Here is a 27,841-nt window from a genome sequence, read left to right as displayed (position 1 = left end):
AGACAGTTGTTGATGCACAAAGTAAAATAGCTCACACGTTTTGTTGGTCTCAATGTGACCAGAAGGCAAGTCCTGTAGGCTTAGGTTTCAATGAATTTGAGGTGATCTTTAGTACCCATTGAAAGCAAGGGGGGATTTTTTACAAGCTAGTGTTTGATCAAAGGTGCGATATTTTGTGTTACAAGGACGGGAGTAAGTTAGCTGGATCTCGAATTTTGGCTATTATGAGAAAGGCATTAAAGAGGTTGGGCTTTCCTCCAATGCAGGCAAGTATGCATGGGTTCAGAATTATGGCTGCAACAGAGGCGAACAGGTTTGGTTTTTCTGAGGACGAAATAAGGCATGTTGGATGTTGGAGGCCGCCTTTCTACTGATGCTAATTTAGGCCTATATTAATGTAATTTTGTTTTTATTACTAGATGCGTTTCCAGGCCCCTTGTCCTCGAGAACTATGGTTTGAAACATGGGTCTGAATTACAATGTCTGCTAATCAAACTGACACCAGGCATTTCAAAAGATTATTAGAGCGAGAAAGCAGCTGTATTTCTGTTCAGTCATGGAGCAAGAGTGGTATGAGGTGGGACTTACACTAGCAAATTTGTTTGTTGGCCGCGTCTGTCCTGACCTGTGGGCAAATTTGTGTGAGAGAAAAAGATCTTGTATAGTTTTCATGTAATTTTTGTTGTTGAAGTCAGACTTATTTATGGGCAGGGAACCCCTATAGGTGAAAAGAATTAATCCAGAGGTGAGATTGGAGGGGACCATGGAGGCCTAGTGTGGTAAGAGGTGTCGAATATAGACATTGAATATCATTACTATGTAATGCATATTATTTACTTTAGTTTCAGGAGGTCATACCTAAAACACCAGAAGTAGCTTTGTGGGGTTTAGAATGTATTGTTAAGAGGTAGATTTTTTTAGTTTATTTTGTGATAACAGGGTGTTATTTTTTGGCAGTGTGTGGGGGTTGAGAACATCCTGGCAGGGTTTTCCTGGTTGGGTGGAGCAGAGCATAGGCTTGACTTGAGTCCAAGGTTGGATTGTGATTGAGCAGGCAAAATCAATGGGGGGGGGGGGAGGGAGGAGGACGACAATATGACACTTGTGACGGCAGGGAAGATGGTCAAGGTGTCTTAAAGGAGTCAAAAGGGTATGGGTTGAGAAGAAATTGACAAGTTTGGAGGTTTAATGGCTTTACGTTGGCCTGTCACTTGTCTGGGCAGGGAGTTTGAGTTTTCAGTGGAGGAAGAGTTAGGATATGTATTTTGTATTATTTACAGAGATTTTTTATTCTGATTATTGCCAGTGTTTATGCATGCAGATCTGCCCTTTTAAAGTGGCCTTTTCACTTGAACCATTGGTCTGTGACAGTTTGAGACATGTTGCTCAATCGCTACTGCTCGACACACTTTCAAGCCCTGCCAAATAATAATCTCTTTTTTTGTATTGGAGTTTAGTCGAGAAGTAGAGTAGTACAAAAACAAAATGAAACAGGCATGCACGGCAACCATCAACCCAGTATGTACGATTTTATACACAGGTTATTGGTTCGAACATTTACAGGTAAACGACTCCCAAATTCTCCCACAGCGATGCTTAGTGTTAAAGTACATGTTAAATAGTGCAGTGATAACTATCGTCACTCACCACAGGCAGCACAGGACCAAAATGAACCTCCAGCAGTCATAGCGTTGCACCTGCCTGCATTTCCTGGCCAGCCTATGCTGAGCAGATATGAGCGTAGTGGACCTGCTGACCTGGGGGATGTAGAGTATTAGACTTCTAATTGTGTATCGCAATGAGACATGTTGTGAAGCTATTTCCTTGCTGTGGGGGGCGTGTTCCTCCCCCATGTGCACGCAACCCACAGTTTCGCGAGATGCTTTGGGATGGATACAAATTGTCTCCCCTCACTCTGTGTACCAATGGAATATCCCAGAAAAGCAATCTTGGGGGATGGTGATAGGTGGGACCCAATCACGGCTACGATAAGAGTGAAGATCTCCCTCCAGGATGCCTGAGTCTGTGGGCAATGCCAGGCAAGGTGGATAAAGTCCGCTGTGGGGGACTTACATCTAAGACAGTTAGGATCTGAAGTCACCCCACATCTTGCCAAGTCAAGGGGGGTTCTGTACAGCTGATGCAAAAATTTTAAATGGATGAGACATAGCCTTCCATTAGACGGCAGCCTTCAGGTCTGCTCACAACAGCATGTCCAATCTTTGGCAGAAACCATCTCACCCATATTTGCTTCCTACCTAAATCGTGCAGTAGGTCTAATCGCCGGGGCCTCAGTTTGGATAGTGCAGTATGGTGTGGTGACTAGGTGATTATTAGATTTGGTGGCTATAATGAGCCCCAGTGCTTTACAAGATGGGGGCTTCTGTGGGAAGGTCAGGTAATGCTCTTTGCAGAGCGCTTTGGGTCGGAGATATGTGAGAGGGTCCAATGCAGAGTAGTGATACCAAACCCCTGCAGATCAGCGCTCCAAAAATTAACAAACTGGGTATATATTGCCTGATGTGTGCAAGTCCTATGCCCGTTGTCTACGAAGAGATGGCATCTCTCCAGTGAGATGAAACAAGGGATAGTGGGACAAAGCTGTTCAGGGTCATAGAGTGTAGTATGTTCCAGGCCCCAGCGTATGTTGCCCCACTCCAACTGAGTGGATGCTACTGTATTAATCTCAGAGCAGTCGCACAGAGTTGAATAGACGGGGGAAGGGAGTGCATTTAATGCTGTATCAAGTTCTACCACAACATGTGTCATACAAGGAGGGGGATGCAGCCACTGGTGCACAATTTAGACCTGCAGGCGAATGTAATAAAGCTCAAAATCTGGTGCATTCAAACCCCCTTGCTTGTAGGGAAGCCCAAGTACCTTCCAGTGGATCCTAGGTTATTTGCCCACCCAGACATGGGAAATTATGTGTGAACTTAGCGTAGTGAAGAATGTGCGATTCCGTTTAATGGGTATTTTATAAAATTAATAAAGTAATCGGGGCAAGACAATCATTTTCACAAGGGCCAGTCTGCCCATTAAGGTGAGTGTTTTTTTGGTCCTCAATTTTTATCAAAGCCACCCCATACTTTTCCAATACAACAGAGGCCTTATATCGGCTTATCCATACATCAAGCTTCCTAACCGATGACGTGCACCAGTGGAGAGGAAAATCAAGGGTGCAGATCGGGGTGTTTTGCATCAGCAGGAAACTGGTGGATTTATTCCCATTGATAGAGATATCCATCAGGGTTTTGAAAAATGTGTATTCCCTGATGACAGGGCTCATGCTCTGGGTTGGTTCGAGCAGGTAGAGGGTAATACCTGCAGGGAAAGAAATTATGAGGTTGCAAGGGGTGAAGTACAGGCTTCTCTCTGTATGCAGGCATCTAATCACACAATGCAGGGCATTTAGGAGATGGAAAAGTGGCAACCCTGGAGAGTGTCCCATCCAATCAGGGCTGGCTTTGTAAATATAAAGGCGCTGGGGGCCGTCGGGAAGATTAAGCGAGCTATTGTCCAGAGTCACATGGTGCTAGGCTGATCTGCCACCGGCACCGGGATCGAATTGTGATTCCCTCCGGGTTCCGGAGTCAGTTGCCCTGGCCGCTGCACCACACCTCTTCCCTCTTTAACACTGGTGGCGCCTTGTGCGACAATGTTTGTTGGCGCCCCGCTCAATGACCAACTATGCCATAAATTCCTTCACCAGCACCCTTTAACAGTGCCCCTCAAGTCTCCATAACCACTGTCTCTCAGATTCATTTAGTTTTATAGCACCACTCATACCAGTGAAAGGTATATAAGCACTTTACATCACACACACATTGCACAGAGTCAATCATATGTGTGTAAATAGGGTATAGGAAATGTTACATCAGGCAGGACTACAAGGTGTAGTGTAGGAGTGACATGTCTTTGATACTGCTAGGCAATATAGTTTAAGAGTCCTTATTCTGGAAAAGCGCAAATTCAGAATTTAAAACATAACATCATTGTTAGGGGTTCTCTTCAATAATAAGAATTGTTTTCCACCCAAAATGAACCCCTTTGGTAATATTAGGATAATGAAACACTGAGCAAAAAACATGTAGCTCTAACATATACCTTGCAGTTTGCATGCAGTTGTTGATGACAGTTAATAGCTCAATGTTCTGTATTAAGATTTAGACTTATAAACGACAAGTAACAAAAAGAGCTCTCTTACAGGAGCAGTAACCCACCGACCTATTTACATGATATGCACTTTGTTACCTGCATGGGACACGTTCTTAGCAGCAGGCATTTTAACCCTCTGCGCTACCTTAGGATGAGTCAAAACTTCCACTAGACAAACCTCCGTCGCTTTCTAGAAAGACGATTAATCATGGGAGTTATCTTGACATTTTAATTGATGCCTGAAAATTGCTGGAGGCAATGACCACAGCAGCAAGTGCTTTAAAAATGATAATATACTTGCAAAAATTACACCCCCAGCCCAAGTCAGCACCCGGTGAGGTGGCACCGATCGCACCGTCCTAGAGCCGGCCCTGCTTCCAATGCGCAATGGAGGGGAGAGTACGCCCTTCGGTCCTTTCCTAGCCTTTATACAACAGTAGGACCATTTGAAAAAAGCCACTGGGTAACCCCCATCCAGGACAGCAAAAGATATGTCCATTCCAAGGTCTCTGTAGAGTCAAAAAACACTGGTACAGTGTTCAGTTCTGGGTTCAGTTGGTGCATTACCGCAAATAGAGTTCTGAGAGTATGGGAGGTTTATCTGCCCGCATAAGGCCCGTCTGATTGGGAACAGCTAGGTCGGGAGAAGAAGGAGAAGGCAGTTTGCGAGCATTTTGTCAAGTATTTTGGCGTCAATGTTAAGAAGAAAAAGTTACATTGTGAGGTGGGTTCCCAGCGTGAGAAATGAAATTTGGATGACCATCCCTGAAGGAAGGATGTAGCATATCTTGTGTCACAGTTTCATTATACATTCCCAATAGCCTTGGGACCAGGAGTTGGGAATACGGCTCATAAAACTCCATCAGGAATTGGTAATTTCTTCGGGCCTTGCATGTCAGCAGGCCCGCAATCACGGTCGTGGTCTTTACCAGGGTAATGGGTACAGCAAGAAATTGTCACCTCAAGCCCTCCAACCAAGCCAAGGCCATACAGTCAAAGAAGGCAGAGTAACTAGAAGCGTCCAGATTTACACCGGAAGTGTACAGGCGAGAGTAATATTGAACAAACCCCTCCATGATGCTATCGGCCCCATGGACGGTTGTCCCGTCTTCTTTCTATATTTGGACGATCTTCACTGGAGGAGCCTATATATCTGTCATAGCAGCCTAGCCAAGGTTCTGTTGAGGTGCTCCACCACCCCTTACACCCTAGCCCCAGTGGTCCTATAGGCATGCTTCGCTACTTGATCGGTCACCTCATTAAACTCGTCCAGTTTAGAGCGCAGCTCTGCCACGACCTGAGTGGTGTTTCAGCACTGCTGATCTCTTCGAGTTGCTTCATTTCTGCTTATACTTTATCAAGCCACGCTCCAAGCGCTTTACGCACTCTGCGCTGTTTGGCAATGCAGATGCCATGTAGGGTTGCCTTAGAGAGGTCCCAGATAATGCTGATCGAATCAATAAAATCTTCGTTGTTTAGGAAGGAAGTCGTTTAGTATTGCAGTTGTGATTTCGGCATGGAGTGCTGTGTCAAGGAAGGCTGTTGTGTTAAGTCCACCAAGTGAATGCCTGTGTTTCAGCAGCTGCAGCTCTAGTACTAGCTTGACAGGAGTGTGATTGGAGAGTGTGTGTGGTAGGTGTTTCACCGATTTGGTCCAAGCACATACATTCTGGGAGCCTATCCAGTAATCTAGTAGCGCCCAAGAGTTATGGGCATGGGAGATGTGTGTTGTTACCGCAAGGGCGGGTCGCCTCAGACACCATATGCCCACCAGGCCCTCCATATTCAAAAGGCTCGATATGGTTTCACACTGCAGCATTATGTGTGCCGCTGACAGCGTTAGAACAATCTTTAAACTGATTGAGGACAAGGTTGAAGCCATCCCCCCCCCCCAACTTTCGTATGCAGTGATAACATGGTGCATTTCTGCTAAACTTGTGTAATGAAACGCTAAACACCATAGGTATTGATCATTGTGATGTGCTTGCCACAGACCAAGGCTTGGACAATATTGCATTGACCATGGAGATTGCTGACTTCCTGTAACAGCTGAAAGAGAGCGCCATGTTGGACTAGCAGAGTTGTTCCTTTAGCGCATGGGTACTCGCAAACATTTGCCCAGGGGCCACAAAGTCTGTGGTGTGACCGAGGGCCACATTGATGCCAGAAGGGTGGCAGTAGGGGATCTGGGTAGGCCAGGGATTGTGTGTGGAGGCCTAAAAAAAAAATTAAATAAACGGCCAAGCATTTATTTGCAGGTTAATAATTGCTTGCATGTTTATTTAACTTTTTTCTGAATATTATTTTTCAGCTGCTCGAGCTGCTGTTCACCAGGAGGGCCGTACGTAAAGGTCAAGAGGGCCGCAAGCGGCCCCCGGACCATACTTTGAGTATTACTGCAATAGCGTAAGAGTAGTAACAAATTAATAATTTACTTCTGAGACACTGTGAACTTTTGGCATGGCCCCCTGCTGTTTGGTGGCGATTTGGAACTAGGGTCCCTGTGCTGAGTGAGGTGTGTCCTGACTCTCTGTTTCCGCATCCCTGTTCATTATTGACAAGCAACCCATACCTGTCACACCCCCATACACAAACTTCACACAGTGATATTAAGCATCAGCAAACAAAGAGTGCCAGGACACTGCAGACACATCAATCTGCAGTCACATACGCTTGAGAACCAGTGCCTGACTTCTTACCACTTTTTTGCCTCCTTTTGGTAATATTAAGCTGGGACCATGGAAAGCACACATTCAAGATAAATGGAACATGTATCTGAGCGTAAAACAGGAAAAGAACAGATTAATTGGTTAACAAAAACTATGCTTGTTAATTCCAAAATGTTGGTAGCTGTGATGACAAACTCAATAATTAGTCATTTATATCACAATAATACTTAAAACGTAACATTGTTATTTTATGGGTATATGCAAAGTGCACTGCCACCCACAAGGGTATCCTGGAGAGGAGCAGGTGTGTGCCTCTAGCCCTGCTTATGGTACGCTGGTTAATTGAACAGCCAGGTCGTCAGCTTCTTGTGGAATTCAGGAAGAGAGGAGGAGGCTCCAATGTGGAGTGGGAGGTCGTTCCACGCTTTAGGAGTGATGTAAGAGAATGCTTGTCCTCCTGATCTGGTTCTGTGTATGTGTGGGAAGCGTGCAAGTAGAAGTCCTGGGGAGTGGAGGTGTCTGTGATAGTTAAAGCTCTACGACTGCCTGCCAGATGGATGATAGCACTCCTTTAAGTTCTCCAATTTCAATGGCCTACTTCAAAATGGCCTCGGCATTGGCTTCTTGCCCTAAAATTAATTGATTGCTGGGTACTTCTTTTATTGCAGGATTTGATGTGGAAACTTGGTTAATTTTGCTGAAGGTGATCAAAAGTGTTCTTCATCAGTGTTCCTTTAGTAAAGAGGCTCCCTCGCCTGACATCAACGCCTCTGCTGCTGTAAAACTGGCTGTTGAGGTGGGCTGTGTATCTTTCTCCTTAATTAATTTTCTGATGTTAATCCAAACACGGAGACAGTAATTCTTCCTTCACAAGAAAAGTCCCAATACAGATTCTGATGCATGTGCTGTAAGTTTTTTTCTGGAAAAGATACACTGCCCCTGGCAGGAGCCCTATGGTGACCTACCATTAATTAAGGGCAGACAGGCCTGTTTCTCTGGCACATTATGGTGCAGAAGGGGGCCAGTTATTAATTTAAGGCACCCTGCTTGGAAAATATCTACAGAAATAATGGTACACGCCTCAATACTGCAATATATTGATGCTGGGAATATTTGCCTGCTCTAAAAGCAGTCTTTAGTAATATTACTATCAGATACCTACACAGGATGAGAAAATACGTGTTGACAAAACCAATAGGTTAGACTTTTTATTAGCAGAGATGTTTGATAATATATGGGTAACTTTGCGTGTGTTTCCCCCTGCTGTCCTAGAAGGGAAAATCTCATGATAAAGCAACAACTTGGGCTACAACAATATGGAAGCCTGGTTTAAGGACCTCTTTTATGAAGAAACATAAATAGCAGAAAAAAATCTGTACCCACAAACGAGGGTGTTATGGAAAGGATTCAGAAGATGAAGTTTGCGTTGTAAGTGCTGCAGTTAAAAGACATACACAGCAAAACCCTGCATAGTGGATAAAGGCCAGAATTTCGTTGTGTCTGTAAACAAGCCTTTGCATGCGCACGTCTTTACTTTGTCAATAAAAAAATCTAAATAATATTTCCTTACGACCGCAGCGTATAAAAGGAACATGAACACTCTGCATTACCAGCTTTAGAAGCAGAATCTGAACCACAACTGACCCACCAGAATATCCACTAGTTGCAAACATGGGAGAGCCTATGGTATACAAGTAATTGATTTACCATTAAGGCAACTTTATCTAATTTAGTTATAAATCATGTCTATCATACTTGCCTTCGTGTTTTTCATCAGCGTGGAACAAAAATCCTCTGCGAGAGCAGTGAGGAGCGAGAGGGGTCTGAAGTCCTCGTAACCCCAGTGTTCATTCGCCCATGTCAGCAAATCTGTTTCATCCCCTATCAGGCTGCCATTAATATAACACATCACTTTCGATGAAAATCCCCATGTTTTTCCTTTGAGCTCCTGAAAGGCAGCACAAAAACACATATTTTAGAACGCTACATACCAAAATAAAATCGCACAAAAGTGTTTGGTTTTTTAGAATATTTTCATTTTGAACACTTTCAGCTTGAGCCTTTTGTACTCCACCGAAAAAATTTTACAATAATTCAACCATTAAATTCAATCTTTAAACCATTAAATTAAAACCCTCACTAAACCATTTAAATCAAAATTTAAGATTGTAACCTGTAGTTTGGCCAGGCAATGTATTGTCACTTCCATCTATCACACCAGTCATGCCTTTTATCTATAGAACCTCAGTAGAACCACTGTTAATATAATTTTCGTGTAGTATTGCATTGAGGATAATAAAGTAGTTATCTTCTAAATAAAGATAAGCTTTGGACTGGGCAGCTGTCATTTTGCTCTACAGGGTAACGGTTGCTTTCTCAGTTTATCAACATCCATTCTCACACTCCATCCCTGTGAAGCCATGCACAGCTTGCTTCGCTACCCTGAGAGTCAAGGGCTGAAAGGGTGAACTTTCAGTGCCATAGTAGGTTTGGTCGCAGGCAGTAGTGCTAATCAGGCCCAAACATCACCAAATGAACAGGCATGGAATAACTGAAGAGACGTAACATTCTAATGGATCAATTTTGGAGGGCTTTAATATAGTTAATTCACTGCGGTCCCAAATATCTATACGATCTGACCTCTCCCTTACATGTCACAGTCATTCAGATATGGGATGATAAATGTCCATCCCAATAGATCTTTCCACCTCTCTCTCCCTACAACCATGCCAGCTTAGGTCCACAACTACACACAAAATCTTGGACTGGACAACCCAGCGCAGTACACACTTGCCACAAAGGTTCAAAACAAAAACAACATCCTTTCAGCCACACACCCTACATGCTGTAGCATGCTACTCAGGTGGGCTAGCATTTCAGCTCCCCACATAGGGGTAGTGAGATCTATATAATACTGCAACACAATACAATATATTCCACCTACGGTGTGGCCTAGTATGCCTGCTAGCTCTAGGACACGTGAACATGTACTGACATGCATCTGTTCATAGTTTAACCAAAAAGCCAACCAAATCTGGTTCAATATTTGGGAACTCCAACCTTCAGATCACACCTCTCCACTGTGAAAAGTTATAAAACGTAGCATCATTTAGACAGTATTTATCCCTCAAGTGGCAAACAATAGTTCCATATTCAGACCCCATAAGTTCTTCACAAGGTAAATCCCTGAATACTCATCAGCTTCGGCAGCCCCCCTGTATTCTTCTCTATTGACAGATCCCATGCTTCTGGTGTGATGTTTTTATCTTAAGCAAAAGCAGATTAAGTGCAAAGAGTATTAGCAGTGAGGGCATGGGAAGTCCTTGTTATAAAGAAAACCTTTTCAGGCAAATACCATTCATATTGATCTGTGCGCTCTAGCATTGTGTTTGGTCATAAGAAGAAGAGTAAAGCTCTCACATAATTGGAAAACGTTTATAACACTTCTGATGAACATCGAAGAGATGTTTTAAACAAATTCTCAGTGCCAAGTAAAAATGACAGCGATTGTAATGTCGAGACCGTGACGCGATACGCCTAGCGCGTACGCCTCAGGTCACGTGACTATCGTTAATGAAAGACGGTCACGCACGTACGTATGCCACTAGGGCTACGACGGTGGACCTTACAACACACCTATTGGTCTCCTGGTTTTTGTGCCAAAGGCCAGGCCCCTAGTCGCGACTTCCCGGCTGTCTCGTCCCCGTCTAACAACGACGGGACCCGGAGAACATAACATAAACTGGCGACGAGGGTGGGCGTGCCCTTGCCGACGCGTGGTGCGCTGGTGTGGCGGCCGCGAGCGCTACTCTTGGCTCGCGGCGCTCGTGCCCCAGTGCGCGGCGCGGAGTGCTGTTTCCTGCGCACCTCGCGGTGCGCCTGGTGTGCGGTGCAGTCACGCTGCCCTGCGGCAGCGCTGAAGAGATCGCGCACGAGGCGCGTGAAAGGTCGGCCTACCAGCCACGTGGTCTAGGCCTCAAAGGGTGCCGGTCGTGGCGCCCCAACGCGTTTGAGCCCTGCAGGTGACTGCTGATCGTGATGCCAAGGGAGGCAGCTCCTGAGAAGCCCTGTGAGTACCTGTGGCCCCAATCACTGGGAAGACTGGGGGAAACGCCCACCTCACAGTGCAGAGGTCTGGCCCTCAATAACTTTACACCGGAGGGAGGCCTATGAATCAGGGGCAGGCCTAGTGAACAGTGGAGAGCCCCAAGCACACGCGCATAGGGAGAAAGGGGGAGCGCCCCAGAAAAGGGGAAGGCCCACGAGGACTGGAGGCAAAGCAGGCAGTATACACACACGCAGAGGCCAGGAAGGACCACGCACAGCGCTGAGCATTAGCCATGACCACGATACCACCAATAGAACCCTTCATAGTAGAGGGATCACCTTCGTCGATTGCGGCCAAGTGGAAGGACTGGGAAGATCGCCTGCGAGTATTCTTCGAGGCCACCAAGGTCCATAGGGACCAGAAAAGAGCAATGATTATACACCTAGGTGGAAAAGACATTCACAACATCGTCAAAACGCTAGCAGAGGCCACTCCCAGAACACACCTGACACTGATAGCTGCCCTTAATGAACACTTCGAACCGATGGCCAACCAAGACTATGAGAGGTTCATCTTCCGACAAGCGCGCCAGCTTCCGGAAGAATCGCTAGATACGTATCACGCCCGCCTGAAGAACCTTGCAGCCACGTGCGGCTTCTGGGATGAGACCGAAGAAATCAGGGGGCAGATCATCCAGGGCTGTGCATCAGCCAAGCTGCGAGAGCGCATACTAGAAGAGTCGGGGAAGCCGTTGGTGGAAATCCTGACGATGGGTCGGACCAAAGAGCTGTCGAAAGCGCGGGCGGCGCACATGGAAGCCGCACTTCAAGCACTGGTGAAAACTGAACCGGTGAACGCGGTGTCGACCAGACCCACACAGAGGTGGGGCAAGAAAGGAGCGGGAACACCCTCCCCAGGTCAGTCGAAGTCATGTGGGTACTGCGGAGGATTGCCGCACTCAGCAGCAGAGTGTCCTGCGAAAGGTAAAAGGTGCTTGGGGTGCGGAAGATTCAATCACTTCGAAAAAGTATGCCGGTCAAAGAAGTACCGCAAGCCCCGACAAGTGGCGAACACTCTCAAGGAGGAAGACCCAGCACCCAGGGACATGGATGACGATGAGGAGGAAGAGAGAGTGGTGCACAAAATCCACATGATTGGCACCACCACCCGCAAGGCAAGACGCCTACCGCAATGCAGTATCCGAGTAGGGTCTCAGGAGGTCACCGCAGTTGTGGATACAGGAGCCACCATTAACATCATGGCCGCAGCTCTACACAGCACCATGAACCCGAAGCCGGCCCTACACCCCTCAACGATAACCATGTTTGCGTATGGCCAAGAAGCTCCTTTAAAAATACGTGGACGGTTCCGGACGGTAATGTCCCACGGCACACAGTCGGTTACCACCAACGTCTACGTCACCGAAGATGGCCAGGGGATGCTGCTGGGGTGCCGAGCGGCTGAAGACCTGGGAGTCGTGACATTTGCCTTTGGAGTGCACCAGGAGTCCCTGCAGCACATCCTGGGCGAATTTGAGGAAGTCTTCCAGGGGATCGGGAAGTTCAGTGGAAAAGAAATCCACCTCCACATCGACCCAACGGTCCAGCCTGTCGCCCTACGACATCGGCGGATAGCGTTTCATCTGAGGCCACTGGTGGAGGAGGAGCTCAAGAAGCTAGAGGCAGCAGGAATAATCGAAAAAGTGTCCGGTCCCACACCGTGGGTATCCCCCATCGTCGTCGCCCGGAAGCCCAAACAGCCAGGCGTGGTGAGAATCTGTGTCGACATGAGACTTCCCAACGTCGCGATCAAGCGGGAACGCCACATCACTCCCACGATAGACGATCTCATCGGAGAAATGGCAGGAGACTATTGGTTTTCAAAACTGGACCTGAGATCCGGATATCACCAACTGGTGCTAGACGAAGCCTCCCGCAACATCACCACATTTTCTACACATGTGGGACTCCGGAGGTACACCAGGTTAAGTTTTGGAGTATCCAGTGCCACAGAGGTATTCCAAAATGTGATACAGGAGCTAATTGCAGGCGTCCCGGGGGTCATCAATGTCAGCGATGACATCATGATACACGCCAAAACCATCCAAGAGCACAATGAGCGACTGCTTCAAGTGCTACGCCGGGTACGGGATGCAGGCCTCACCCTTCACCGAGAGAAATGCGAGTTTCTATGCCAAAAACTGCAATTCTTTGGCTATACTTTCTCCACGGAAGGGGTCAACCCGGACCCTGAGAAAGTTCGGGACATTAAAGAAGCTGTCGCTCCCACCAACGTCACGGAAGTCCGCAGCTTCCTGGGGATGGTCAATTACTGCGGGAGGTTCATCCAGGACTTGGCCAACCTGACGGCACCACTGAGAGAGCTGACCAAGGAGTCCATCACCTGGAAGTGGGGCGGTGAACAAGCCCAGGCCTTCGAGAAAATCAAGGAGTCTCTCTCTTAAGCCACCACCCTGGCGTTCTTTGACCCCACGAAGTTAACCCTGGTCGCCGTGGATGCTGGTCCGGTCGGCCTAGGAGCCGTCCTCCTGCAAAGAAGGAACCCTCAAGAAGAGTGGCCCCCGTGGCATTCGCCAGCAGATCCCTTACCGCAACTGAACAGAGATACTCACAAATAGAAAAGGAAGCCATCGCTATCCACTGGGGGTGCCGCCACTTCCACTTGTACTTGTACGGAAAACCGTTCGTAGTAGCAACAGACCACAAGCCGCTGGTGGTGCTCTTTTCAGGAACCTCGACCAAGCCGCCGCCACGGATTGAGAAGTGGATGCTACAACTCCAGAACCATAACTGTAAGATAGAGTATCAGCCCGGATCCAAGAACCGGCCGACTACCTGTCCCGCCATCCTCGGAAAGCCACGGCCCAGGAAATGGAGGATGCCGCTAACACGGAGGAATATGTTAGGTGTGTCACCGCCCGATCATGCCCTATACCCATCTCCATGACAAGCCTACAGGAGGCCACAGACCAAGATGAGTGTCTGCAGCGCGCCAAGGGAGCCATCCGGAGCAGTAGCTGGCACAAAGCTAAGGAGGAGTGGAAGAGTTTAACAACAACAGCACAACGAATAATGGACAGCTTGTACCATGTCCGGGACGAGCTCACCGAGGATGATACCGGGTGCCTGTTAACAGGACACAGGCTAGTAATTCCGACATGTCTAACACAGAGGGTGGTGGACCTTGCCCATGTAGGACATCAGGGCATGGTCAAAACAAAATCGCGGCTTCGCACAAAAGTTTGGTTTCCACTAACGGACGACCTGGTAGAGGACACTGTCCGTGCTTGCCCATCGTGCCAGGTCACCGGGGAGGCGCCCCGACCTGCCCCTGTCATCGTGGAACCTCGACCGAGGGTCACATGGTCCCGAGTGAGTGTAGACTTTGGCAGTCTTCCAGATGGACGCCATACCCTGGTAGCCATCGATGACCATTCTAAATATCCTGAAGTGGAAATACTGTCAGCACTCAGCGCTGCTGAAGTTATACCGAAACTCGAGATGATCATGGCGGCCCATGGACTCATGCAAGAGATAAGAACTGACAACGGATCTCCTTTCCAAAGTCAAGAATTTGCCTCATACCTGCAAGCGTTGGGTATCCATCATCACCGGATCACTCCACGCTGGCCGCAAGCGAATGGGGAAGCTGAAAGATTCATGCGTACACTTAACAAAGTCATACGCATTGCACATGACAAGGCTCAATCTGTAGAATTGGCCATATTCACCTTTCTCCGGTGTCATCGCCAGACACCCCACACGACCACTGGTGTGGCTCCTGCGCATCTACTAATGGAAAGAGTAGTCACTGACACTATCCCTCATCACCCCAAGTGGCAACCGGAAACTCCTGAGGACAGTATCATTGATGCCCAGCGACGGAAAGCACACACTCATGTTAGTCTCCGGCGGAGGGCTGCCCTGCCAAACATCCGTCGAGGGGACGCTGTACTGCTCAAGAACCGGGCTCAGGGAAGCAAATTTCGCTTGAGTTTTGAAAGGAAACCCTGGACGGTGGTGTCCGTCAGGGGAACTTGTGTCACTGCCACTCGCGGGAGTGAGAGAATAACCAGAAACGTGTCGCATTTTAAAAAGTATTACCCGCAGCGAGCAGAAGTAGTCCCTGACCATGTAGGAGACAACCTCAACACAAGGCGGGTGGAAGACGTCAGAACCAGTGGCGGAGAGATGGAACCAGCCAGGGAGGACACGGGAGAATTGGACATTCTCCGGTCATCTCCGCAGAAAGCGTCGTATGGTACAGTGATGAGTCCTGGGCTACAGCCTCACGAGGCTGTGACTCCTGTCAAGGAGCAAGGTGGACAAACCGGAGACTCCCAAAGCCGGGGTACGTCGCAGTACAGCCTGAGGAACAATCCGGAGCCGTCCTGTCATTTAAAAGACTACCTCACGTAAGATTGTGCCATGTTATATTATTTGGAGGTTTGTAATGCTCTGTTAATGGTGAACGCTGGGCGGGGAGCCCAATGTAAGGAAGGTTGCAGCTCTATGTTGGTTTTCATGTTTGTTGGGGAGGAATGTAATGTCGTGACCGTGACGCGATACGCCTAGCGCGTACGCCTCAGGTCACGTGACTATCGTTAATAAAAGACGGTCACGCACGTACGTACACCACTAGGGCTACGACGGCGGACCTTACAACACACCTTTTGGTCTCCTGGTTTTTGTGCCAAAGGCCAGGCCCCTAGTCGCGACTTCCCGGCGGTCGCGTCCCCGTCTAACAACGACGGGAGCCGGAGAACATAACATAAACGGTGTGTCTGGTTGCTTAGTACTTTTCATTAGGTAGTAAGTCATTAACCTACTTTGAGTTGAATACATTTATGCATGTACATTTCATAAATCTATTAGTCAAAATGTCGTAAGACTCTTTAGTCTAAATTTAGCCTTTTGTCTTTAATTGGCAGTAACCTCTGGGTCTTTTTCTGCTTTAGGGATGTCTACAGTATTAGCTTCAGAAGTTGAACACTGCATTTAATGAAATGAGGCAAAGTGATGGGATAGATTAACTATTGTTTCTCTGAAATTATGGTTTGAAAGTCTAACAGACTAGGGTAGTGAAGATATCCTAATGAAGAGGCTTACCAATATGCAAAGATGGAATAACAATCATGAATTATATGGGGTTTCAATAAATTTGGAAATGTATATATATGGAAAAACAAATTCTAGCACATGTGCTCCTGCTGCATATCTTTCCTCTTTCTTAGGATGGGTAAACTGGTCATGGTGGACAGACTTGCAAACTTCAAGTATACCCTTCCCTTTTGAGCACAATTTGTGAAACTCAGAATGAAGAGAAAGGATAGTCGAACATGGCTGTTTATTCTTAATGCAACTGGCCAGAGATGTTCTTGCATTATTAATGTCAAATAATTAACTAGCTTTTTGACTGCTGCGCTGAATCCTGCACTTTGAGTAAGCATGTTACTATATTTATAAAGTCCCTATTAGGAGGCATAGTTTCTGTGGCATTGTTCAGGGCATGACCCTCTTCTAGTCTTTTAATTTCCATCGCCAATATATTGATTGATATAATTTTTTGTTCTTTCAAGAGGTAAGGTCTGCACTACCTTCCGATATCCTTACTTCTTGGCATCTGTTTTATCAGACATCATCACGCAGACTTCTTATAGACACCTCCCTCGCTTCCTTTTAATATTGCAGTCATTGACTTGGAGCCTCTGACCTGCTTCATCGCTGAGAGGCTGATACCTGCTTAAATTGTAGTACCTATAGATGTCTTTTCTTGACAACTGCTTCAGGCATCATCAGACAGATTTTAAATAAAAACCTCTCTTGCTACCATCACAATGCAGTCACTGACTCAGGAGCGTCTGTCCTGCTTCACTGCTCAGAGACAAATATAATTTATACCAGATCCTCAATGCTGGCATGGAGCAATGCCAAAGTCCTGATTTAGAGTTTGCTATCCCGTCCACCGTATTACAAGTGCCACTGAATATAATGCACTTGGAATTTAGGCGAACTGGATAACCATCATGTTTGTGATGGAGCATTCCATCCACCAAACTTCTAATCAGGCTATAAGCCTAAAAACAATCACTGCAGAAAGGGGGGGGGGCTGTCTACCACAGGGGTGAAAATAGCCAAATCAATCACAAAAAAGCACACCAATCAGTGGGTCTCTGGTGAGTGGGCCATTGCTCATCCATGCTGTTAGACCTGTCAGCCCTTTGGCGGTTCCCTCCTCATATTATTCTTTTTCCCTTTCCCTTCTCATTTTTTTTCTGTCCACTAACTACTTTTGGTGTTGATGTAGAGGCTCTGGGCGCCTCATCCTTACTAATTGAGAGTGAGGCGCAAGGTGCTCCTCTAAAATGGAGGGTGGATGAGATCTCCTCTACAAAATGGTGGCCTAAAACTGTCACCTCAGAACCTGGGCCATAGGCTGTCATTTTTTTTTTTTTTTTTAAAACATGTTTTTATTGCAGAATTACGAATGAGGCATCCAGTAAGTCGACCTGTACACACATGGTGTCTCAAAGCACCCCCACCGTTATAACGATGCACACAGCCGTTCAGCCCATATCCCGGAGGCCGGGCGGCATACTAATACAGATACTCAGAGTGTCATGACGATCTTCTCACAGAGATGTCAGGTCAGCAGCCCAATATAATATCTGCGTTTATACCCAGCAAACTCCCTCCCCAAAAGCACCGCCAGACAGGAACCACCACTCAGCTTGGTCGGCACCGAGTTTGCCCTTGCCCACACCATCAGTCCACACTAGCGCCCTCCCATGGTAACAGTGCCAATGGCCTATCATATAGCACATTCTAGGTGCCCAAGGGGAGCTGCCCCGGAACCCCGGTCCCTTATGGTCGGCCATCATTACTCCTTACTGTCTACGCTCTTCTGAACACTACAACAATACCCCTGGGCCATAGGCTGTCATGAGGGGTTCCAGAACCTTCTGGGTCACTCTGGCTAGTCAGGGCCCAGGCTATATATAGGGGTGAGGGGCGGCGGCCATTTTAGGTAGAAGGTGTGAGGTGAGGTAGTCAGGAGCCAGGCACCTGAGTGGGGAGGCGGGTGCGCTTGAAGGGGGAATTGACCGTACCTAGGTCCTGCTCTTCACCCCAGACGACACTGTCCCTACCTTGTGACCTAACCCTGCCTCTAGCCTCTGACCGTGGGGAACAAGCCCACCTTACGGACTATTTGCCTAGTCAGGACTTCGAAAGGGACTAGGGATAGGAAGTTCCATCTGGCCCAAGGTACTATAACCCAGGAGTATCCCAGACCTCGTAATTGACAGCTGTCTTGGACTGGGGAGAAACGCGACCATCGCCACGAATGCGAGAATACTGGCTGTCTGGGATGATTGCCCTGAGATGTAGATCACCACCCTTAAGTTGAGCCACCCCTCGGGAGATTCCGTAGGAGACCCTTACCGCTGTGGCCTGGAGTCTGCCGGATCATCTCCTCTGGCATCGGGGGCCTGTGAGAGGGACTGGGGCCTCATCGTGGCCTTGGTGTGTGGAAACGCGGTCCTTTGTGAGGGGAGCGCGCCGCCGAGGACTCCTGGGGGTCGTGCTAGGCCTGAGGCTGTTACCCAGATCACATGACAGGGGGGCGGGCTGCGAGACGCCGCCCCCGCCGCTGTCCGGGGTGCTGACTGGGCTGTGCTCTCGCAGGTCGCGTTGCGTAGGCGACTGCAGGCGCGAGCCTAGGACGAGTGAGGAGCGGTCTTCTATCTTTCCACCCCTCCTCCTGCCGAACTGCCACGGGAGAAAGGCCCTCGGCCCGGACATCGCCGGGAGGCCAAGGAACCCGCGCAAGGGCCTATGACTGGCCGAAGAGTAAGGTAACCTCAGGGGAGGGCGGAAGAACCGAGTGAGAGTCATAGCCGTCCCTCCCCTGGGGGAAGGACAGGGGAAGCACCCGTCATCGAGCCTGTGGGGCTGGGACTGAGGAGACGTGGGTCTGGGGGGAATCAGGGGCAAGCCAACCAGCCTCGTTTGGAACTGAGTGGAGTGTGAAGACCCCAGCCAGGCTCTGGAGTAGGACACATGTTACCAGCAACAGTATTAATGCCCTCTGCAGCCTAATATTTATTGATTGTACCGGCACCAGTATTAATGCCCTCTGCAGCCTAATATTTATTGATTGTACCGGCACGAGTATTAATGCCCTCTGCAGCCTAATATTTATTGATTGTACCGGCACCAGTATTAATGCCAACTGCAGCCTAATATTTATTGATTGTACCGGCACCAGTATTAATGCCCTATGCAGCAGAATATTTATTGATGATACCAGCCACAGTATTAATGCCCTATGCAGCAGAATATTTATTGATGTTACCAGCACCAGTATTAATGCCCTATGCAGCAGAATATTTATTGATGATACCAGCCACAGTATTAATGCCCTATGCAGCAGAATATTTATTGATGTTACCAGCACCAGTATTAATGCCCTATGCAGCAGAATATTTATTGATGTTACCAGCAACAGTAGTTATGCCCTATGCAGCAGAATATTTATTGGCGTTACCAGTAACAGCATTACTGCCCTGTGCAGCATAACATTTATGGACCTTATTTACAGCGAAGACAATGTTAAGTGCAGAATAATAATGAGTGACTGAAGTTAAAACCCTCGCTAGGTGCAGCACTTAATCTGTTAACGTTATACCAGATGCCAGGTGATTGCTGTGGGTACCGCCATAATTACTGACTTCTTTTATGGCGTTAGTGAATTGGATATACTGTCCATTTAACAACAATGATATGTTATTACCTTAATGTGTTATAAGCAAACAGTGATTGATTCAAACTGAAATTCAAGAGAAACAAGAGATAGGGAAAGATAAAGCTTTTCCACCTTTACTTTAACTTCTTGGTGTAGCGTCATTTTTGGTGGTGGTGCGCTAGAATGTGAAAGGAGTGTGATGCACGCACAACATGTTAACGAGTATAGGCCTTCCCATTCGAGCCAAGCTACCCCCGGATCTTAGGTCCAACACATGCTTATAAAGACCACTGTGCTAGAGAGATGGCAACAAGATACAGGGGAAGCAACTGGGTCTCTGAGGGCTCTTCCGTCTTTTGTCCAGGCAAATGGGCTAGCACTAGGTCTTGGGTTCTTTGTTCTGGTGGGTGTATGAGGGAGGTAAGAAGACGCACAGGCATCGACTGAATCACTGATTGGCTCTCCCTTCTTTTTTTCCAAAGGCACCAGTGAGACAAGTGGGAACTCCTGCTAACTCCATCTACATAGACAGTGGTGATGCCTCCTATCAACTACCAGACATTAGGCACGGCATTAGAGAAAAGATGCTTAATGGACATTATTCAGTGAGGGACTGTTAAGAGACTTTTAAACACAAGTGGGGTCTGAATTAAAGATCGCATTAACCTCAGTGTAAAGGAGAATAAAAACTCCATACTACTTCTGAGTCCCAGCCTTTATTTGGTCACGCTGAGTGGGGACAGAACCTCAGCATGTTCAACTTGGTTGGGTTCATATTCAGCAAGATCAAACTACGAAACTCTTGATCACAATAATACAAGGCCGTCTTCAATATTGCTGGCACCATAACGCCCTTTTAAAATCAGGGGACACTAACTCATGTGTTGCTGAAAGGCAGATGGCAATTGTTTACAAACAGCAGGTAATGATGCACTACGATCTAATATAAACAGGTCACTGAGAAGTGTTATAAGTAACGCCGACAAAGTGCCTCTTTTTGCGTGGTCATCTCTATTATTTTTTGTTGACTGGTACTGCCGTTTTTTCAACTCTGCATCCAGGGGGACGGATGTCCAGGCACCAGTGTAAGTGTTTTAACCCCCAAAGCATGGTAAAATTGTCTAACTCCTAATTGGCAGATTTACTTTCATACTAGGGCCATAGTACGTGGTATAGGAACTGCAATAATGGCATGGAAAAGTTAAATGTCACCGGTGGACAGCAGCACGTGTGGTGAAATCCATTAGGCTGAGACAGAAATATTGTTTATGCCCTACTTGGATAGCCTGACTCTTGCAGCTTTTAAACCTGCAAAAATAGCCCTTATTGACAGGAAAGAGCCCTACTTTCAAAGTAGCCCTTGTAGCCCACAAGATAGGGTGCCCTGTTTTTAAAAGTGATACATATAAGAATGTAATGTTGGCCTGTATCTGTGGTGAATAGCCCCCAAAAGCTATATCAGCTTTGAAGAGCTGTAGCTGTCCTATGGGAGAAAAACAAAGCTGAGAATAAAATCATAGATCTGCTAACTCTAACTGATTTGAGACAAGCTACTGGAATAATTCAAATACTATTTTTATTGTTTAATAAACATGCAATCCAATGGTGAGGTTGGATGCTAAAATGTATTTAGGAAAAGTGACTTTTAAAAAGTTAGACTTTTGTCTGCCTGAACCTCTAGTAGGATAATCACCATCGCCTGCCAGCAGCTGGCCTGCCAGTGCATACTCTTAATGAGATGTGAACACTGCTGCCAGAGCAGAAACACTGGATTAGTTATTTTGGCAGGAAGACCTTCATGTGAGGTATGTAACATATGTCTGGTCAGGAAGGGTAGCTGGGGACGGTTCAGGAAATTAAAAAACTTGAAAGGCCTGCACTTTTAATATTTAAGTGTAATTGAAGACTTGGGAAAGAGAAGCTTTTTGTTTCCTGAGCTCCTCTGCCAATTTGGCTCCAGTCCAGAGGGAGGGGGAGCTGGTCCTAGAACCACTTTGGTGTAGCTAAGGAGCAGTGGACTTATTACCCTAAGCACACCCCTGGTTAGCACTCAAACCACCTTCAAGGGCAGAGAGCCTGTGACATCTTGGATTTTAGAATAGTGCACTGTGGGATAGGAAGTGTTACAAAAGTGGTAAAGCTAGCCCTTGGGAACCTTTTCCTCATTGGCTAGTGAGTGTCTAGGAGTCAACCCCACCCATCAGCTAGGGAATCTTACAAATTTGGCACCCAACCCACAGCTCATCTAGACACTCTCTGTACCTGTGGAAGTACAGGAGCAGACTAGACTTGATGTTTGAGACCTGTTTGGGGTGCTGAAGGGCTGGACCTGCTCCCACTTGTATCCAGGACTAAGAAGTGGGCTCCAAGGGTCAGCTGGCTGACCTCCTGCATGTTCACTGGGACACAACCATCTTCATGAGGCCTTTTTCCTGCAATGCCCAACTGACCAGTAGCAACTGGACCAGGAGTGGACCCTGCGGGTGGCCTCTGCTGGAGTGAGTCATGGCCCTAAGTGCTGCCCATGAGGGTTGGGGACCCTTGGAAGTGGCAGCGAAGGGACTTCAATGGACACAGATTCAGGTCATAAAAAAAGCTAAGACCAAAGTTAGAAATCTTGTCCATGCAAAGATGCAAAACATATTCGCCCGACGAGAGGACTTCAGCAGCAGTGAAAGCTGAATTTATCCCTCTCTGAGTATTCCCACCAAAACCAATGGTTTTAGTGTGAACCCCAACGGTTACCCGGTTTCGCAAGGATTCGGTGGATACAGCCTGCAACCTTGCCCGAAGGGAGGATTTCCACCTCCATTTCAGAGACTTAGGGGCTGGATCATTTTTGGGTGGACAACCAGTGGGTCCGCCATGGGGACGGAGTAAATTGCTCCTGTCCCAGGGTGGAGAAGCCGCACACCTAATTTATAAATGGCCTTCAAGCTCGCAGTCATTTATAACGGCATTGGCAGGAAATGCCGTGACAGCAGTTCCTGTCAATGCATTTTACTGTTTGCTACAGGGCTGCGTCGGAAGGATGCAGCCCTGTAGCAAACAGTATTCTTATAATAGCATTATAAGTGTTTTATCGTTCCTTACCGCTAGGTTTTACCTAGTGATAAGGAAAATGGCTACATGTCTGCCCATCTAAATTGGGCGGGTGGTCAGGTAGCCATTTCTCGGACGGCCCTCACTCGCCAGGGCTGTCGAACAGATTTGGCCATGGCGGAGACAGAGTAGTCTCCGCCACTGCCAAACCGAAGAGCGACTCGCATTTAAAATCAAGTGGGTGGACCTTCATGTTGACATGGAGTATACATACCACCAACATATAAACTGTGCTCTAAGTCAGAAGGTAAAATCTTTGGCTAGGACAAACACACTTTGTGCATCTGACTTGCACTCCATTACAGCCGGCCTGAAATCTTCCCTAGATCCCTGTCAACCACGAACAGTGACTAATGATTGCTGTTTTAATTTTCCTGGGCGCTTTTTGTTTTAAATCTTTAAATTAATCAAATCTCCAGTGCCAGTGGATTTGTGTCATTTGGTGCCGTTTTGCTCATTCATTGTTTGGAAATTGATTGTAGGATTTTTATTGTGCTGCAGTTTGACTTTTTAACTGCTTTGTTACTGCTAAATACTTTATACATTTTACTACGTAAACCTGTCTACTATGTGCCATAGATATCGGCAGGTTGAGCCCATGTTTAAATTATTTAAACTGTGTTTTACCCAGAGACGTTTTTGATCTTATCGCTTGGGGTGGACTCACAACCATCCCAACTAATAACCCACTTTCTTACAGTATCGTAGAATAGCTGGATAAAAACAGCCATTTTAGTCAAAGAAAGGCAAAAAACAAAAACCCTGAAAGCGATATAGGATACTTGCAATTGGTTAACCTAACTAGTTTTTACAAGGAAAAGAAAACAAATTAATGTAAGTAGTGAATGCCAGTACAAAATAAAACCATGTCATAGAATTAATGCATCTATTGAAAAAACATCTCTCAAATTCACCTTAAACCACATTCACATGGCTAGTGATCATCAGTGAGTGTTTAGGAGCATGTTCTCAAAAAAGTATTCACAGTAATGGCACAGATCACTTGTGAGAATTTACCTTTTTCTTCTTTTCTAAATACTCATTCCAAGCAAATTCCAGGTATGGAGTCACTATAGGTTCTGAAAAGTTAGAGGGAAAAGATAGCTTCAGCGTCTAGAAGATTAAGGTGAAAAATAAAATGTGTTACTCGCAGCCAAGAAATTGGTATTCATTTTAAATTCAATATTTGTACAATAAATATGCTCTTTGGGTCCTAATTGACAATGATAAGATAATGAACTAGTAAATCTGCTAATGTTAAATTTGCAATTCAGATGCATAAGTAAATATATATATTATAAATATACACACATGCATTAACAGACAGGCACGCCCACAGCAGTGTTAAAATGTACATTTACCATTTTTGTCAGATATATTAGATCTCAGAGTATTTTTCAACACATTGGCGACCCCAAATTTCAGTCTTTCTCAATTTTCTGGCACCAATCTGGTTAACATGTGTGGTGCATGACAAAATACAGGAAAGGCTCTCATTGCAAGCGTCCCGGTTAATTGCAATATGTGGTGTATCCACTGCTACTGCACATATCACAATTATGAGTTTAGTGATAGATATCAGCAAGTCAGACCTGCCAATAATTCTGAGGTGAGGTGGGGGGGGGGAGGGGGATTGCTGATATTCACCAGAATATACAGATTTTGGTGCAATAAGGAGCTGAATCCAAGTTATTATCCAAAAACATGCAAACGGGTGGTAATTATTGCATCCAATAAATATCAAATCCGCAGAGGCGGATTTTATTAGGTGAGACACATCTCACACCAATTACTAGGCCAGTCATAAAGAAGGCTTCCCCACTCCTAGACGTCCCTGGCTCAGTCAAAAGGAATGGTAAGCAATTGTCATTTGCTTTACTACCTTTCTATTAGTGAGAAAGTTCAGACGAATACAACGGATGCGTAGATGACAAAGGTTACGCTAGCCATGAAAAACAGCAATGAAGACATCAAAAATTACAGTTCAAACAAAGCAACATAACTCATATCAGAGTACAACCCGAAACCGACACCTTGCAAGAATATTTTACAGAAAATAATATTCAGTGGTGCATTTTAGAGAGTCACTTTGCAAGTACATCACAGAATAAGATTAATCTTGGAGAAACCTCTGATAGAACTTCTGGGTGCATTTCATTTTAGACAACAATTTCCAATTGGATGTGAAGAATGCAAAGCTTGGTTTCATCAAAACTCCTAAACCCAAGAAGCTTGGGAAAAAAGAAGAAGTCTTGAAATCAAGCGGTTTACACACCTTAATGCACAAAAAGTTATTGACAGTCATGAAAAAGATACTTGAAATAATTATTTTAAACACATTTATTTATCTTATTTACAATTTTAATAGGTGTGCTCCATAATCAGGAGGTGGTAATGGAGTGCAGTACAATATAAACATTATTAGTAGTTGATCAAAGTTTCTAAACTAATAAGGAATCCTCATTAAGCAATAAAACAGTTGATAATTCCTAATTGAAATAAAAATGCAGAATAAAACAGTGAGTGCAGAGGTAAAATCAAGAATAAAGAAAAAACGGGATAACTAGTCGCTTAGACAATTACTAAAGCAGCTTATGATGCTGACTAGCTTAGGGTGAGTGGCTTTAATGCTTTTAATATATATTAAAAGTAGGTAGTGGCACTATTTCAGGGGAAAAAACAAACAAGCAGTGAAGAGGAGGATAGGAAAAAGTTTAACAAAGCATTTAAACAGAAATGGCCCTGCACTTAATTAAACAGATAAATGATTGATAAATGGAAATTAGTGTCCACAGTCCATCGCACAGAAATAGAGTTGTATCTTCCCAAATGAAACACAGTGGTAGGTGTCTTTGCTGGAGAAATAAGTTCCTTTTATTCTTTTATTCAATAGAAATTCCATAAAATCACAGCACACATTTGACAGCCGATGCGTTTTGTCCCTCTTGGGACTTCTTTAGGGGTTAACAAGTGAGAGACATATTCCATATGCTCTTTGAAATTTGTCCTTAAAAGAACAAGAAAAGTAGTATGACGAGTAAATGAGATATGTATCTCCCAGAGGTTTGGTTGTGGCGTCCGATTTAACTATGTGATATGTACAGATCTCAAGCTATACGTCTAACAACGTCTTAGTTTACTATTTTTCCATGAAAAATACATTCTTCTGAGCGGCTGCATGCAATGTAAAGTTGTATCCTCCTTGGAACAACTGACGTTTCCAAATAGTGTACAACTTACAGTAGCCAGTTGCAAATTACTACAATGTTTTGACATTGTATTATCACTAAAAGGTCATCATCTGAACAAAAAGCATATTCAGGTGTTCAGCTATTTGTCAATTGTACATTTTAGAAATATCAATAAGCCACCAAGAACATAGACAGTAGTTCCAGCGTAACTGTAGAGCATGCATAGCAATGCGTGAGTGTCTAAATTACTCACTCATACATTTTCAGGATGGCTTCGGATTAATGCAAATTGTAGAAATTACTCTTCTGACGCCAAAACTGTCCGCAGTATTAAACCAAATCCAGAAGCATTCAGTGACAATTTGCTCTTCCGTCTATACAACCAGGCTGGGTATGGTAAGGATAGTCCCATCTTGAACTAAACTGTAAGCTTTGGGGAATCACTTTTGGGTGACTACAGAGAACAGGTCACATATTGAGGCATAACAACATCAAACAAAACGTGGTGGTTCTTTATTGCCCCAAGCAGTGGAGGCCGATAAAAATATAAGTGAGTTCAATCCCAGTCACCGGTACCAGGGAGCAGGAGCGTCTCTAGCACTGGTGGCACCCAGAGCGACAATCTTTGTTGGCACCTTCCTAAAAACCTCCTCCACGAATTCCCTCAATACCATGCTATGCCTGTAGCCTTCAACTCTCCATAGCCCCTCTCTCACATGCATTTAATTTATTTAATATAGATACACATGCCAGTGTAAGGTGTAAGAGCACTTTACATCACATACACATTATACAGAGCCAATGAATCATATGTGTGAAAATCAGTCTATAGCAAATGTTACATAAAAAAATAAGATTATAAGGTGTAGGAGCCATGCCACTGATACTACTAGGCAGTATATTTTAAGGCTGTTTGGTCTGAAGAAGCATAAACGCAGGATTTATTTAAAAGGTACCATAGTTATTGGTGTTACAAACAAGAATGCATTTTTACCCAAATGAACCCTTGTTAGCAACATTAGGATAATGAAAAACATAACATTCTACTCTATAGCATGCAGTTTCCATGCAGCTCTTTGATGACAAAAGCAGTAACAACCTGTCCGGTCCACACTTCCTTTTTAATACAGATAAGTCACCCCTACAATAGCCCTTAAACAGCCCTTAGGGCAAGGTGAAGTGTATTTAAAAAGTTGGACATGTTCTTTTAAGTTTTACATAGCCTGGTAGTGAAAAACTTGTAAATTCATTTTTCACTACCACAAGGCCTATATGTCCCATGGGATAACATTGGGTTTCATTTCATCATTTAAAAGTGATAACTTTTGATTCAGAGCAGGTAGGAATGTCAAATTAGTCTCAAATTAATTGTACTTTAAACTATTATTTAATGATAAAGTCAGATTTTGAGTCACAATTCTGAAAATGCCACATTTAGGTATGCAACAGGGGTTCCAAGTGGACCAGGTACGTGAAACGAATGACTAGAAAATCAATATTGCAAAATGAACACCTTTTAGCAACATTAGGATAATGAAAAACATAATGTTCTGCTCTATAGCATACAGTTTGCATGCAACTCTTTGATGACAGTTCATAGCTCAATGTGCTATTTTAGGGTCTCAGTGACAAAAGCAGTAACACACTGCGCGGTCCACACTTCCTTTTTATTACAGATAAGTCACCCCTACGATAGCCCTTAAACAGCCCTTAGGGCAAGGTGAAGTGTATTTAAAAAGTTGGACATGTTCTTTTAAGTTTTACATAGCCTGGTAGTGAGAAACTTGTAATTTCGTTTTCAATTACCACAAGGCCTTCCTGTCCCATAGGATAACATTGGGTATAATTTTGCATTTAAAAGTGATAACTTTTGATTCAGAGCAGGTAGGAATGTCAAATTGGTCTCA

The 27,841-nt window shown here is 45.4% G+C and overlaps 1 protein-coding gene across 3 annotated transcripts in view; it reads right to left on the bottom strand.

Annotated features, from left to right (window-relative positions):
- The window catches only part of PPIL6 (peptidylprolyl isomerase like 6), a 171,850-nt gene that overhangs the window by 117,805 nt on the left and 26,204 nt on the right, over positions 1–27,841 (bottom strand). For 2 of the 3 annotated variants that reach the window (XM_085611191.1, XM_085611193.1), the window contains exons 2-3: positions 23,761–23,856; positions 8,587–8,775 (exon numbers count right to left, since the gene is read on the bottom strand). In XM_085611191.1, coding sequence (XP_085467317.1) covers positions 8,587–8,775; positions 23,761–23,856 — 285 coding nt within the window. The remainder of the gene's footprint in view (positions 1–8,586; positions 8,776–23,760; positions 23,857–27,841) is intronic. The other variant, XM_085611192.1, reaches the window with a different exon arrangement.

Source organism: Triturus cristatus, chromosome 6 (genome assembly GCF_964204655.1).
Source record: "Triturus cristatus chromosome 6, aTriCri1.1, whole genome shotgun sequence".
Classification (NCBI taxonomy): domain Eukaryota; kingdom Metazoa; phylum Chordata; class Amphibia; order Caudata; family Salamandridae; genus Triturus; species Triturus cristatus.
This window is presented reverse-complemented; position numbering and strand designations above follow the sequence as displayed.